Below are 15,048 nucleotides of genomic sequence, written 5' to 3' on the forward strand. Positions count from 1 at the left end.
TTTCTTGGTTATATTACCGTTCTGAGTTATGTTGTTCTGTTATTTTATTTGAAGACATGAAGGGTTACTTATTTGAAGATGCTACTCCTAAGAAAGGTCAACTTTTCGATCATTAGCCTCTACAATTAAACAATGATGCATTCTTCCTTTTCCTTTCCATCTTCTTCTCCACCTCTCTTCTTTTCTTGTTCTCCTTTTTCTTTCTTCTCCTTCCTCCTCCTCCTCTTCTCCTTCTTCCTTTCTTGTTCTGTTTTTCAACTTTCTTCTTATTCTTCTTCCTTTTTTTCCTTTTTCCTCTTCTTCTACTTCTTCTTCTTCTTTTCAACTTTCTTCTTCTTCTAATTATCTAAACCTAAATCTAGCACTAACCTAAACCAACCACTAACCTAAACCTATCAATAACCTAATTAAACCTAAACAACAAAGAAAAACAGTAGAAAAAAACAAAAAAATGCTCACCTTGGCTCCGGGGGCAGGGGTGGTGGTGGACTGCCGCGGTTAGGGCAGCGGCGGCGGGCCTGGCTCCGGGGGGCGCAAGGCGGACGCAGCGGGCCCGCGGCGAGCCTAGCTCCGGGGGCGGCGCGGGCGTAGGGGCGGCGGCGAGCCTGGCTCCGGGGGCGGCGGGGCACCAGGGGGTCGCCGTTCGGGCGACGGGGCGCCGTGCGGGCGACGGGGCGGTGGCGGGTGGTGGGGGCGACGGGGCGAGGAGCGGTGGGGCCAGGGGGCGGTGGCGGGTGGTGGGGGCGAGGAGCGGTGGGGCCAGGGGGCGGTGGCGGGTGGTGGGGGCGAGGAGCGGTGGGGCCAGGGGGCGGTGGCGGGTGGCGGCGGCGGCGACGGGTGGTTGGGACGGTGGGGCGACGGGGCGAGGGGAGGTTGGGCAAGGGGGCAGCGAGGGGAGGGGGCGACGGGGCGAGGGAAGGTGGGGCAAGGGGCAGCGAGGGGAGGGGGGCGACGGGGCGAGGGGAGGTGGGGCTCGGCATTACTAACAATTTTTTTTTCAAAACTACTAATGTCGCATGGTGGGTGTGGTGCGCCATTACTATGTCAACTAGTAATGGCGCACTATACCACGGTGCGCCATTAGTAACAATTTTTTTTTCAAAACTACTAATGGCGCACCACACACCAGGTGCGCCATTAGTAATAGTAATATATTACTAATGGCACACCAACACATTGTGCGCCATTAGTATATAGTAATAGCGCACCACTTGTCTGGTGCGCCATTAGTGCCTATATTATCTATAGCCCTTTTTCTAATAGTGTTCCCTTTCTTGAAATAGGTTTTGATCCCACTTTATAAATAAAACAACCATCATGTCCATATAACGAGTAGCAAATCAAGGAGAAAAGAAAGTCTGCTGAGGCAACGACACAAGCAATTCACCTGCATCCACTTGTACGGGCAACGGCACAAGTAGTTCACCCTGGAGTTTGAATGCCATTGCTCTAGACTTGACCTGCATCCAGGTTGTGCTCGACGAGCTCGGCGTCGGCGGCAGCGGCAGCGGCTGCATCCACTTGCTTGACTTCAACATCGGCGTCGGCTAGCAGTGGGCGTCGTCGCTGATGCAGGAGCTGGCCCAGCGTCGCCCCGGTGCCGCGCACAAGGGTGCTGCTGTTGACGCATCACCCGCTCGAGCTGCAGCTCATCCACGAGAACCTCGCCACCGAGCTCAGGGACCCTCTTCAAGTTCGTCGTCCTTCACCTGGTCAGGCGGCTCGGTGCCAAGCTTGGGAGACACACGTCCAACACCGCCTACCATTTCGTCAACGTGCAACATGAACACCATAGATGACGTCATCTTTGACTCAACACCACCTATCAAATGATCAAAACCACCTACAGGGGGACATTTGTCCGGTTTGCAAGGTTTTAGGGGGCTAAAAAACCTGTTTTAGAGTTTGGGGGGGTATTTGATGTCAAGAGCCACATCTCAGGGGGGAAATCTATAGGGAGCTTCTAACCGGCGCCTTCAGCGCAAGCCGGAGGTTCTGGCGCCCACGAGACTCCTGAAAGAAGCTATACAAGAAATCGATCCCACGCGCCAGACTCCTCTAAGAATGTTGTGAACCACTGGACTTCACACAAACTTGTGACTTTATTCAGCGCAAACATTATAAGATTAATAGTAGCCGCGCTATTTGTGCATCAGTTATATTTTTGGAATTATTTGATAACAATTTGGATAAACGTGATTTTCCTTAAAAAAGGAATGTCAATTTGAATAAACATGGTTTTCTTGAAAAACAAGGAAAGTTCATGAACAAGCAAAGAAACATTGGTCTATTTTAAAAAAAAAGTTCATGAATTAGAAAAACACTCACATATTCACAAAGTTCATTAACATGAAAATGTTCACTAATTTGAGTAACAATTTCAAGAATTTGAAAAATTATCGTGAGTTTGAAAAACAGTTCATCAATTTTGGGAAATAATCATCGAATTTGAGAAAATTTCATCCACTCTGAAAAAAGTTCATCCACTCTGAAAAAAGTTCATCGAATTACAAAATAGTTCATCGAATTTAAGAAAAGTTCATCGAATTTGAAAAAAAATTCATACACTCTGAAAAAAGTTAATCAAATTTCAAAAAAAGTTCATCGAATTTGAAAAAATGTTCATCAACTTTGAAAAAAGTTCATCAAATTTTTGAAAGTTCATTGACTTTGAAAATAAAGTTCATCGATTCTGAATTTTTTTCATCAAATTTCAAAAAATGTTCATTGAATTTGAAAAAACGTTCATCGGTTTTGAAAAAAAGTTCATCAAATTTGAAAAAAAAATCATTGATTTTGAAAAATTTCATCAAATCTGAAAAAGCTAACCGAATTCGAAAAAAATTCATAGAATTTGGAAGCAAATTCGTCGATCTTGAACAAAACTTCACCAATTTTGAATAAAAAATCATGTATTTGAAAGAAAGTGTTCACGCATTTAGCAGAAAAGAAACAAAAGAAAGTAAAAAATGAACAAAATCGTTCCAAGAAAAAAGAAAAGAAAAAGGAAAAACAAGCAAACAAAAGAAGAAAAGAAAATCACGCAAAACTGGAAACGGGGGCTCTTCGCGACCTGGAACAAAACAATTAAATGGAAAGAAGTCTACACACACAAGTGGTTCATTCCCGCAGTTGTCAGTGCGCTGCTCCCTCACCTGTGACAACCTGAGTTCGAACCCTCGTGCTCACACTTTTTTAGATGCAGTATTTAACAGAATAAAGAAGAAATGGGCCGGCCCAGCACGGCGCAAGGGTATGCGCCCGTTTGCGCGAAGTGAAGAAACATTTTTCTAATTCGTAAATAAAAGAGAAGTATAGATTGGCAAACGGGCGCATACCCCTACGCCAGATCTATACTTCTCTTTTATTTTTCAACCAATCTACTTTTTTTTTTAGGAAACTGCACCCTTTATTAATGATCAATGTTCATGGTGGTACAGATTACATCGGGCAAGGATAACAGCCGCACATGGCGCCCAAGAGAAAGGGAAGAACTAGCTTTGGCAAGTGCGCGTGCCTTGTCATTATGTTGACGCTTCTCATGGATAAACTTCAGGTCTCGGAATAAGGTCTGCTGGGCTGTGATCTCCCTCAAGATAGTGACATAGTGACACGGAACGCCTGCTTCAATATTGGCCACCACTTCACTGCAATCCGAAGCAACGCAAACTGAATCCACATGCAAGTCCATTTGTTGTTGTCCAGGCCCAGTCATCTTCTGAGCCCATCGCACGTGACGGCCCAGCCTTATCTTCTCTTGGACCGGCCGTCGTCCTCTACGAGTCCGTCGCCGCTCGGAGTGCCGTGCAGAGGCTGCCGAGGAAGCGACAGCCGATGAAGGACCCGCGACGGTGGCGGCGGCGGAGCTATCCCTTCCCTCTCGCGCCTCCTTTCGGCTTAAGTTTGAAACGTAGGCATCATGGGGCTGCTGCCGCTCGACGCCTCGACCGCCTCATGTCCAATCTCGTGGTATGGTCCTCTCTCCCTCCGAGCTCCGATCCCCTTCTCGTCCTCGCCGCTGGGAGACAGAAAGCCTGAGGTTAGGATCGTTTTGTGATAGTCTGAAGTCTGAACATATTTGGCTGCTCAACACCTGAACCACTGTCGAAATTGATTTTCAGGTACTGAAATCATAACTGTCAAACAGAGCGGCATTCAGTGCCAAAACTTGCAGAGCTACGCCATAAGATTTTGTTGCTAAATGGTAACGCAATACTTGTTTTACAACTAGAATATCACTGCCTGCTTCAACTGCAAAATTTTCTAGACATATGCTAACTACAGTAGAAAGAATATACATGACCTCCGGTTATAAATCATAACTACAGTCGGTTCAGTTTTAGTCTCCGGAGGTTGCTTTTTCCGTAGAGATCAGTTTGGTACTAAAATCTAACAACACATTTTGCTTCACTTTACCACGTACTCATCATCGTCTTAATGGCAAAGCGATAATGAAATTTCCTACTGTGTGATTTGGAATCATTTATGGAAAAATGAAATTCAGGCCAAACAAAATTCATTGTTCAGTGGCCCTTATTGATGTAGAAAATTCTTGGCTCCTGGAGGAAGGTTAGCAGATACTTATGTGGCTGCCCTTCTTCCTGATGCGTGCTGCCTACCATCACCAAGTCAAGTCAAGGTCTTCCTTCCACGGTAGGCGTTTGACAGTTGCTGGGGCAGGAGCTAGAGTAGCCGCCGGTGGGAGGGGACTGGCCGCTGGAGCCAGAGTGGCTACCAGCGGATGGGAGAGGAAAGGCGCCCTCGAGGGAAGAGAGGATGGATATGCCAATACTACAGCCGCTGTCCCCCACACCCCCTGATCGCAGTTGCCACTGCCTTTTTTTTTTCCGGGACACTGCTCTGTTTTTTCCTTGATAAGCACGGGACGCTGCTCTTTTGTTGTGATGCAAGCAGAATTAAAAGATCTCCTTTTATCTGTGTATCAATCTCAAGTCCAAGGAGTTAATTGCACAAAACCACCACATTTAAGACATCATTTACAGAAAACTATGAGGTCACTAATTTTTTGTAAAAACATCGCACATTCAGTAAACCTTTTGCAAAAAGCACTAATCAAGTTATTTAGGTCGTTTAATCACTTTCTGACAAAGTGGGGCTATTTTGTCGGGAGCTGACTTGGCAAAACATTTACATATGCACCCATAGATCTTAAAAATAAAAGCAATCAACCCATTCTCCCTCCCCAACACAGGGTTGAGTGGCGATGCGGTCACGGCCGTCCTCATCCTCTCCGCTCCGTCAGCCGCCGCATCCCGCCTCGTCGGCATCCCCCAACCCCGGCTGGCGCGCTGTCATGAGGACGTCTGGGTGCCCGGTGCTGTCGTCGTCCGGCGCCCTGACCCTGCCGGCCGTCGGGATGCCGTGGCGGGGAGCGTGATCCCTGGCAGGGCAGACACGGAGACGAGGAGGAGGTGACCGCGAGCATGTTGGTGCATCCGCGGCACGGCGCCACGGCTTCCTCCTCGGCGTGCCCGCGGCACAGCGCCTCGGCCTCCTGCTCGGCGCGGCCGTGTCGCGCTTTGAAGCTCCGGCAAGCCATGGACCACACGGGCCGCGCCCTTGTACGATCCGACTCGCCTGGGAGCCACACTACTCAGCGACGGCCATGGCATGGGAGCTGCGCCGGGCAGCCGCAGCGGCGAGGACCTGTGGTGGCGAGCAGCAGCAGCCTCGGGCAGCCACACCGGCGGGGAGCTGTGGCACCGAGCAGCAGCACGCAGCGGCACGGATCAGCAAGGAGCAGCAACGGCAGGGAGGCAGCACGTAGCACCCGTGCTTAGGTGCTAGCGTGTGTGTGCCGTCCGACGACAACCAGCCATGAACAAGGGCTGGATTGCTTTTCTGCTTTTAGATCGAGGGATGTGTGTGTAAATTTTTTGCTAAGTCAGCTCCTGACAATCCGGACCCACTTGTCAGAAAGTGATTAAACGACCTAAATCATTTGATCAGTGCTTTTTGCAAAATGTTTACTGAATATGCCGTGTTTTTTACAAAAAAAATTAGTGACCCTGTGGTTTTCTACAAACGATGCCTCAAATGTGGTGGTTTTGTGCAATTAACTCCAAATCCGGGATGTTTTAGATCAAAATAAGTGTGGACATTTTAGAATATTTCTCTATTTATATCCATATTTTGCTCTTAGTGTATATAATATAGATAGATAGAAAATAACTAGGATAGATAGATAATATTGCATCCGTCCCAAAATAAGTGTCGTGACTTTAAAGCAAATTTGAACTAAAGCCAAACCAATTATTTTGGTGCGGAGAAAGTAGAAGATTTGAACTAAAATCATTGTTCAGGTAACTGGTACCATATCGGTTGGGTGCTGAGTAAGGATGAATGGGCGAATTTTCCAGTTATGGCCAATAAATCAGATAATCGGCTATTCAGTGACCCACCGAGTAGCGAGTAACTGGCCGAGAAGATGCCGATTAACTGGTCAGTATTTAGAACAATGACTAAAGCACAATAATTTTGCAATGGAGGGAAACAGGCCTGCACGTGGGGAGGCAATCGATCAAGACATGGGTTTGGTCGGGGCCAAGCGGTTCTGATCGAACGATCCGTTCCGTTTTATTCTAATATCAGATGGTTCGTCAAATAACTCCATTGACTTGAGTTGATTATTGCCAATTTCAGGTGGTTCGTCAAATAACTTTTGCATCGATACGCTGTGCAGACCCCGGGAAAGATGTTCCATCGTGTATTTCATCAGAGTGTTGCCAGATCTGGTACTCGTAAAACATCTTCTCCCTCACCACGTTTCTACTCGTGGTCCTGAACTAACGTTTGATTTTTAGTCGTAGCCATTCAATGTTTGATTTTTAGTTCCAGCCCATTCAACGATGAGGTTGCTTTCACGTTGGATATGTGGCTCTGAAAGTATCCCCACAAAGAAAAGATGTGGCCCAGGCTTTGGCCACCCGCGATGTAAATATTTTTGCCAAAGAAAAAAGACCACATCCCAGCACATCTATCGTCTGAGCTCAATCCCCATCTCGGGCAACCTCCCCTACTGAATCACCGCCTCCAGCTATATATCTATGCTCCAGACCGGTCTGAATCGGCATCCACGGTGGTCGATTGACGCCGGCGAAGGCTGCACGGGTGGTCCAGAGGGATACATAAGGGAAGTAGCCGACTCTTGTGCTCCAAGAGGAAGCAGGAGACGGCGCAGCGACACCACGGTTCCTCTCCTCGAGGTAAATCTTTTTCTTCTTCCAAACACTAGGATGGTTCCATCTGCAGCTCAGTTTGCGTCTTGAATAATTTATTCCATGGATTAAGCTATTCCATTTGCAGATTTCTTCGTCGTCTCAAGTCCATGGCCTCCCTGCATTGAAGAAGCCAAGAACCTGATGCTGCTGCATGCATGCCTAACTTATCAAGAGTAATGCTCTTCATATCATGGCAACTAAATACTGGACTACTAGTATCACCAGGCAACAACTCTGCTATCTTCTCTTCAGTTGTTCTCAACGAGTATAAGTATCAACCCTCCACATCGTAAGTCCTCCGACTGATCGAGCGTTCTCTGAGTTTTTTCTCTTTGTGCTTGGAGTTCCTTTCGTTATCCGTGTCAGAGTCCAGACTACAATCTGATGAACTGTTAATATATTTCTGGCAGCGGAACAGGGCCCTTCTTCGAGCATATATAAGCACAACAAATGATCATGCAGAATTTGAACATGCTGAGTTCCATCGTTTTCCTACTTGTCTTCCCTATCCTGCCCATGGTTGTCGCCTACCCCTCCACTGCAGCTCCCTCAAATCTCTGGAAAATATCTAGTATGCAAACCAGAGTAGCCATGTCAGGAAATCCCAGTGCCCTTGTCATTCTTGAGAGTGTCAGCACCTCATACCGACTTCTTTTTGGCTTCTACACCATGGACGGCAATGCATTCACTCTCTCTGTCTTGCTCATGGGAGCCCAGCCTCCGGCCATCTGGTCTGCTAACCCTGGTGATCCCGTAAGCCAGGATGCCATGTTGAACTTCACCAGCGATGGGAATATGCTGCTCAGCGACGGGGATGGCACCGTTATCTGGTCAACAGCCACAAAGAGCAGGTCAGTTGCAGGCTTGCGGCTAGATGTTTCAGGAAACCTTGTGTTGTTTGATCAGAAAAATTCCTCTGTTTGGCAGTCGTTTCACCACCCAACAGATACATTGGTCCTGGGACAATCGCTCTGCAGGGGCATGAACATAAGTGTAAAACCCTCCAAAACAAAATGGCCATCTGCTCGGATTTATCTTTCTGCAGAGTTTGGTGGACTGCAGTATTCATCTCAACCAGCAAACTATTCACAATCGTTCACTGAAGTTGCTAGCACCAAATCAGACTGTTATGCATTTGTCAATGGCAGCTTTGGGTTCCCAAATCAGGTTTTCTGGCTGCCGCAAGCAAGATCATTGCAATACATGCGGTTAGAGTCCGATGGACATTTGAGGCTTTACGAGATGCAGGGCTACTCTAGCCCGCGGCTTCGGTTTGATGTATTAAGCCTAGCCATGAAATTTTGTGACTACCCATTCGCATGCGGTGATTATGGTGTTTGCAGTGATGGGCAGTGCTCTTGCCCTAGTTTGAGCTACTTTAGGTCAAACAATGAACGTCATCCAGATGCTGGTTGCACACTCTTAACCACCATCTCCTGCAACCGTGCGCACTACCATCAGTTGCTACCACTCGGCAACGTTTCTTACTTCAGTGACAACATGTTCCGGAAATTGGCCATTTCAAGTTCCTCAGAAGAGGTCTGCAAGCAAGCTTGCTTAATAGATTGTGCTTGCAGAGTTGCCATTTTCCAGTATTACGGATCGAATCATTACAGTAATGGTGGTAACTGCTTGTTGTTATCAGAGGAAAAACTAATTTCGCTGGCAGAAGGTTCGTCCGATGGACTTTCAGCATACATCAAGATACAAGGCACACGATCAATCAAAAAAAGGATCACAGCTATAGTTTGTTCAGTAATTGCAGGTTTGTCTGCATTAGGAATCTTGTTCTCCGCCATCATATGGAAAATGTGCAAGAAAGAGGAAGAACAGCTCTTTGATAGCATACCCGGGACACCAAAGCGTTTCTCCTTTCACGAGTTGAAGGTAGCTACCAGCAACTTCTCTGTGAAGCTTGGAAGTGGTGGATTTGGGTCAGTCTTCAAAGGAAAGATAGGCAGGGAAACAATCGCAGTCAAACGTTTGGAAAGTGTTCAGCAAGGAACCGAGGAGTTCTTAGCAGAGGTCATGACAATTGGGAGAATGCATGACCATAATCTTGTCAGGTTGATAGGATTTTGTGCAGAGAAGTCGCACAGGCTTCTTGTCTACGAGTACCTGTGCAACGGTTCATTGGATAAGTGGATCTTTCATGCATGTTCAGTTTTCACTTTGTCATGGAAAACTAGACGTAACATCATAATTTCCATAGCCAGAGGTTTGTCCTACCTCCATGAAGAATGCAAGGAAAAGATCGCCCACTTGGACATAAAGCCACAGAATATTCTCCTTGATGATAGGTTCATCGCAAAGCTTTCTGATTTTGGACTGTCCAAAATGATAAACTGGGACCAGAGCAAAATTATGACTCGGATGCGAGGCACCCGTGGATATCTAGCTCCCGAATGGCTTGGCTCAAAAATCACTGAGAAGGCTGATATCTACAGCTTTGGTATTGTAGTGGTGGAAATCCTTTGTGGCCGAGAGAATTTGGACGAATCGCTGCCCGAGGAAAGCATTCACCTGATAAGTCTGCTCGAAGAAAAGGCAAGATCTGGTCACCTGCTCGACTTAGTGGACAGTGGCAGCAATGATATGCAATGTCATATGGAGGAGGTCATGGAAGCGATGAGGCTTGCAATGTGGTGCTTACAGGTTGACAGCAGCAGAAGGCCCTTGATGTCAACGGTCGCAAAGGTGTTGGAAGGCGTGACGAGCTTGGAGGCTGCACCTGACTACAGCTTTGTCCCTAGTTTTGCATCAAATGGTGCTAGTAGTGCAGGGCCAACTTCTTCCTATGTGCCATCGGAATCACATTTATCAGGGCCTAGATGAAAGCTTACTTCAGCTTTCCATATCTGACTATGAGGATAGCTTTTGCTGTTTTGCATCCTTCCATTCTGCCAGAAATCTTTTGTAAACAATTTGGTGCATCACTATTCATGATTCATGTATTTTTACTATGTATCTCAAACAAACATCTTGAGAAATTAAGGCAAAAGACAGATGGCAAGATATTCTATTCATTGCACATTCTCACAATAATAAATGATATTTATAGATCGTATTTATGCCTTGCAAAAATGAATAATGAAGATTTACATATATCATTTCTACTGCTACAATTGCACTAACTTTGACATCAACGAGACTTATAATGTACTACTAGGCCTTGTTTGCAACTACTTATCTGAGAAGTTTCATATGTTTCTTCTTGTTTATTTGTTTGTTTTAGTTTTCTTTGCATCAATTTAGCAACTGGAAATTAGATTTTTGGATCATGTACATTCAGAAGGGAAAAACATCTTCAAACAACTCACATACTAAAATAAGAGACGGAAGAATATGCTTGTGTGGGTGACTGCTTGTAATTTTGAACTGCATAGTTCACAGAATATTCCACACACGCCATACATGCATCTTCTTTTTCTTCTTCACAAAGGAAATGCTTCTTGAATTGAGATTTGAGAATCCACACATCTATGATAGAGTGCAATTGCTGCAGCCCGCATGATTATTTTTCTATACTAGAAGGGTTGGGCACGCTTTGCCGCGGGTTGGTGTTGTTAGGTTTTCATTTCTCTACTATCTCTGCTTTAGAATATAAGGTGTATTAGTTTTTTGTAAAGTCAAACCTCTTCAAGTTTGACCAAATTGGTAGACAAATATATCGACATCCATAAAATCAAGTCGGTATCATTAGATTCATCATGAAATGAATTTTCATATTTTATCTGTTTAGTATTGTGGGTGTCGATGTTTTTGGCTCTGAACTTGGTCAAAGTTAAAGAAATTTGACTTTTCAAAAAACTAATACACATTCTGTTTTGAAATATTTGGTTTGGCAAGTGGGATATGTGGTGGAGTGTTTTTTTTATAATGCGGTGTTTTGGTGGGTCTTTTGCGGTGTAATTCTATGTTATATGCTAATCAGCCCATACTTATGGGGGGGAATTTTCTGCGTCGATGACTGCATATACTATATTGGTGGTATAGTATATCACATTTGCGTTTTTATTCTAGGTGGTAAGAGGGTCGACCTCGTTGACCCAGTCAAAATTGTGAACCAAGTCTAAAATTGAATATCTCAACTGAATGGAAGAGCTCCAAAATTAGGGAGCATCGTGAATTAAAAGAATGGAATGATAGAGCTCCTTGAAAGAATATCCTAATCGAATGGGAGAGCTCCAAAATTAGGATGCATAGTGAATTTGGAGAATTGAATGAGAGAGCTCCTTGAGAAAAAATATATTGACCTGGTCAAAATTGGGTGACCCAATTCTAAATTGAAGACCTCGATTGACTACGAGGCCTTAAAACTTAGGGAGCATAACGAATTGACTGATAGAGCTCCTTGAGAAAAAAAATATTATTCACCCGGTCAAAATTGGCTGACCCAATTTCAAATTGAAGACCTCAATTGACTGTGAGAGCTCAAAAATTAGGGAGCATGGTGTATTTACTTGCCGGGTTGTGCGCGCTTTGCTGCGCTGTTTGTGTTGTCGGGATTTAAAAAAATGTTTGATTTGGCGCATGAGAGAGATGATGGTGTGTGTTTTCCTTTTTATGTAATGCAGTATATTGGTGGGCCCTTTTTAGATGTGTGATTTTGTGTTATCTATTGGTCAATGCACATGTATGTGAAAAAATTTCTTGCGCTGGTAATCGCATGTCCTATATTGATGCTACAATGTGGCAGGTTGACAATTCCAGATTGCCAGGTGATGAGAGGGTACGCAAGACTTATATGTTTTTATAGGTTGGTTGTTGCTTATTAATTTGAGAAATCATTGACTTGTAAAAATCATGAAGCAAAATCAAAATTGGACACGTCAATTAAAATCATTGCCCTAGTCAAAATTATGAAATAGATTCGAAATTGAACAACACAATTGAATAGAAACTATAAACCAAATTCAAAATAACTTCAATCAAAATTATTGACCACTCAAAATTGTGAACCAAATCTGGAATTAGGGAGCATAGTATATTTATAGAATGACTAAAATGACAGACACATTTTCCACCTGAATTCAAAACCTAAGTCTGCACAAACTGAATCTGCAACCTGGCACAAGGAGAGAAATTCCTCGCACGGGTGTAAGAAGCTCCGCATGCGCAAGGCCGGTGTGATTCTCGCAGCTGCCGCCACATCCGTTGTTAAACTGCCGGTAACCGCACCGAAAGGCACGAACACAGATGGTGGGTAAATGGCCACAGACCGTGGCCTCATGCAGATGGGGACGACGACCTGATAGCCGCGACTAGGCAATGCCCCGCATGGTGACGCTAGCCTACCACCGGGAATGGATTGGGTTGCCGTAGTGGATGGGAGTGGGGTGCCGCAGTTGAGGGTCAGCCCCCAGAGATATCGAAGGGGCGGTGAGAGATAGAGGCAGGTCGTCGTCTATTGGGCGAGTGTTGCAAACTGTCTCTCACGCTTGCAACATACCCCCCTATTGGGCCCACCCTGCCTTATCTCCCGCCGAAGCCTTCTCGCCCACTCGCCTTCTTCCTTTCTTCTCCCTTTGTCTCTGTCGTTCGGCATGCTCCCATGGCAGGGAAGAGATGGGCTCCCATGCCAACCAATATTGCTACAAACCAGTGACGGCTGTGGGAGCCCGCCACTGCGCATTCCACCGTCGGAGCCCATTTCTGCGCATCCCGCCGCAACAACCACGGTGCTGCAAGATAGATAGGGCGGTCCCCGCAACTCGCATAGCACTGTTGCTGCGTCCATCGCCATTGTCGCAACCACCACGCTGCGAGCCAGTGGTGCGGAGGCGCCCCATGCCGCGACCGATGTTGATGAGGCGCCATCGTGGGGGGCATGTTTCTCTGCCTTGTGGTCGTAGCAGTGGTGCTGCTGCCCACCTGATGAGGGGGGCCGTGACGACCGTCGGTGCACAGGGTGGTCGCAACATTGCCGGTGTCGCAATGGAGCGCTACCGGGGTCATCGACGATGCGATGGGGACGCAATGGAGCTTCATCGGGGCGTGCTGCGTTGGAGCTCTGTCACGTCACCCGAGGCTCCAATGAAGTGCCGCCCACGCCACCGGGCTGCAACGAAGCTTCGCTGGGGCATCATCGGTGCTACGTTAGAGCTCTATCACGCCGCCAGGGGCTGCAACGAAGTGCCACCCGCGCCACCGGGCTGCAATAGAGGTTCATCGGGGCAACATCGGTGCTGCGTTGGAGCTCTGTCAGACCGACTGGGGCTGCAGTGAAGCGCCGCCTGAGAGCTCCAATTGAGCGTCACCGGGCGGCAACGGAGCTTTGTCGGGGAGGAGGAGAACTCGTGGAGGACATGACTAGCTGTGCCGCAATGTTCCTGGCCGCAATTTATCCTTCCCAAATTCTACGCGCCCTGCTCGAAACTGAAGAGTAGTCTGTAGTAGTCAGCAACTAGTTGCTCCTGAGACAGCTTGACTGCAGACTGCACCCACGGCCACGAGTATCACGATCAGCCTAGTCGACAGTGAAGCTGCAACTGCTAGACTACTCTCTTGACTAGTCTAGAACTAGACTACTTGCTCGATTCGTAATCCTTGCATGATCCGTTAATTGCTCGCTGTAATGTCTCCTGCCGATCACACTAAAACATCGACACTCTACAAAGCATTATAATGTTTCTTATCGTTATTTTTCATGACAGGATATCAGTCACCGGGTGAAGGAGTTGGACAGTCTCATGGCGGTCATGGGAGGTACAACTCAACACTCTCTCAAAGCATTACATCAAAATAAACCTCAGCGCTCAGCTGAAATGGGACTGCAGAATTATTTCCCACGTTCAAATTGATTTTTCTTCTGGTTATTGATGTTGGCAAGATACCCTAAGTAGTTATGCTTTCCTATGTCTGAATTATTTAATATTATCTCATCGTATTAAATGAAATATTCTTTTCAATGTTAAGCATGTGACTTGTTTTGTAAGAACTATATATATTTACTAGCAAAAAGGCCCGTGCGTTGCAACGGGAGAAAAAAATACCACACGCTCTTAATATAAAAAAAATCGTCTATAATCTGAGAATTTGTAGTTACGGCCCAAACAAAGATGGTCTTAACCTATGAAAACGCCGTTTAAGATTTTACAGGTGTTTTATTGGGCCCTTCTTTTATTTCTTGTCATGCATGTCCTTATTTATTGGGTATCTCTAGCAAATTTATCTTCAATTTCATGTCCAATCTTGATTTTGCTTAGGTGTTCATCCCCAATCTGAATTAGTACCGCTATGAAAAAAAGATAGATAATGCATTAGTGATTAACATTGCAGCCTAGATAGTAGTATTTTTTTTGAAATTGTTAACACGTAAAATAACATTATATTCAGATTCTACATATTTTTCTAATCAAATTCCATATATAACATGTCAAATTTGGAGTTACGGTTTAGAAGATATGAGTATTTAAAAATATATTTGATATGTACTGCGAGTTTAATGCCAGAAACATCAGAGGGTTTTCTATAAAATAGCAAAACGGACTAAGAATCCCTATTTCTTTTATTAGTAGGTATAGATCTCATGGGTTTATACTAGCCCATCTCAAAATGTAAGCATATCAAGGCACATATGTTTTAGACTGATATTAGCCAGGAACATGTTTCATGGGCATAGCGATTGAAATATCAAACCGGGAAGTTCGATGAACTGGTATGAGGAAACCGTCATGCGATTATGATGGTGAACTAGGGTTGATGACGATGCTGACGGGCGTCGGCGTCAACCTCCACAAACCTGTCTCAATATGTTAGTCGCTGCAGGTCTAGGTGCTCACGTGTCATGTCTTTCGTGATTTCA

At 45.6% G+C, this 15,048-nt stretch overlaps 1 protein-coding gene across 2 annotated transcripts; it reads left to right on the plus strand.

Moving 5' to 3' along the window:
* The first annotated feature begins 3,432 nt into the window (after positions 1-3,432).
* On the plus strand, positions 3,433-10,268 carry LOC123191134 (G-type lectin S-receptor-like serine/threonine-protein kinase SD2-5). Of its 2 annotated transcripts, XM_044603915.1 has the most exons (6): positions 3,433-4,039; positions 4,122-4,204; positions 6,664-6,755; positions 6,825-7,226; positions 7,327-7,530; positions 7,652-10,268. In XM_044603915.1, exon 6 carries the CDS (start codon positions 7,692-7,694, stop codon positions 10,074-10,076), a length of 2,385 nt encoding a protein of 794 aa, XP_044459850.1. In that variant the 5' UTR covers positions 3,433-4,039; positions 4,122-4,204; positions 6,664-6,755; positions 6,825-7,226; positions 7,327-7,530; positions 7,652-7,691; the 3' UTR covers positions 10,077-10,268. The 2 variants fall into 2 exon arrangements, with proteins under 2 accessions (XP_044459850.1, XP_044459848.1); XM_044603913.1 differs by having other exon boundaries at positions 6,664-7,226.
* Positions 10,269-15,048: the final 4,780 nt, after the last annotated feature.

Source organism: Triticum aestivum, chromosome 2A (genome assembly GCF_018294505.1).
Source record: "Triticum aestivum cultivar Chinese Spring chromosome 2A, IWGSC CS RefSeq v2.1, whole genome shotgun sequence".
Classification (NCBI taxonomy): domain Eukaryota; kingdom Viridiplantae; phylum Streptophyta; class Magnoliopsida; order Poales; family Poaceae; genus Triticum; species Triticum aestivum.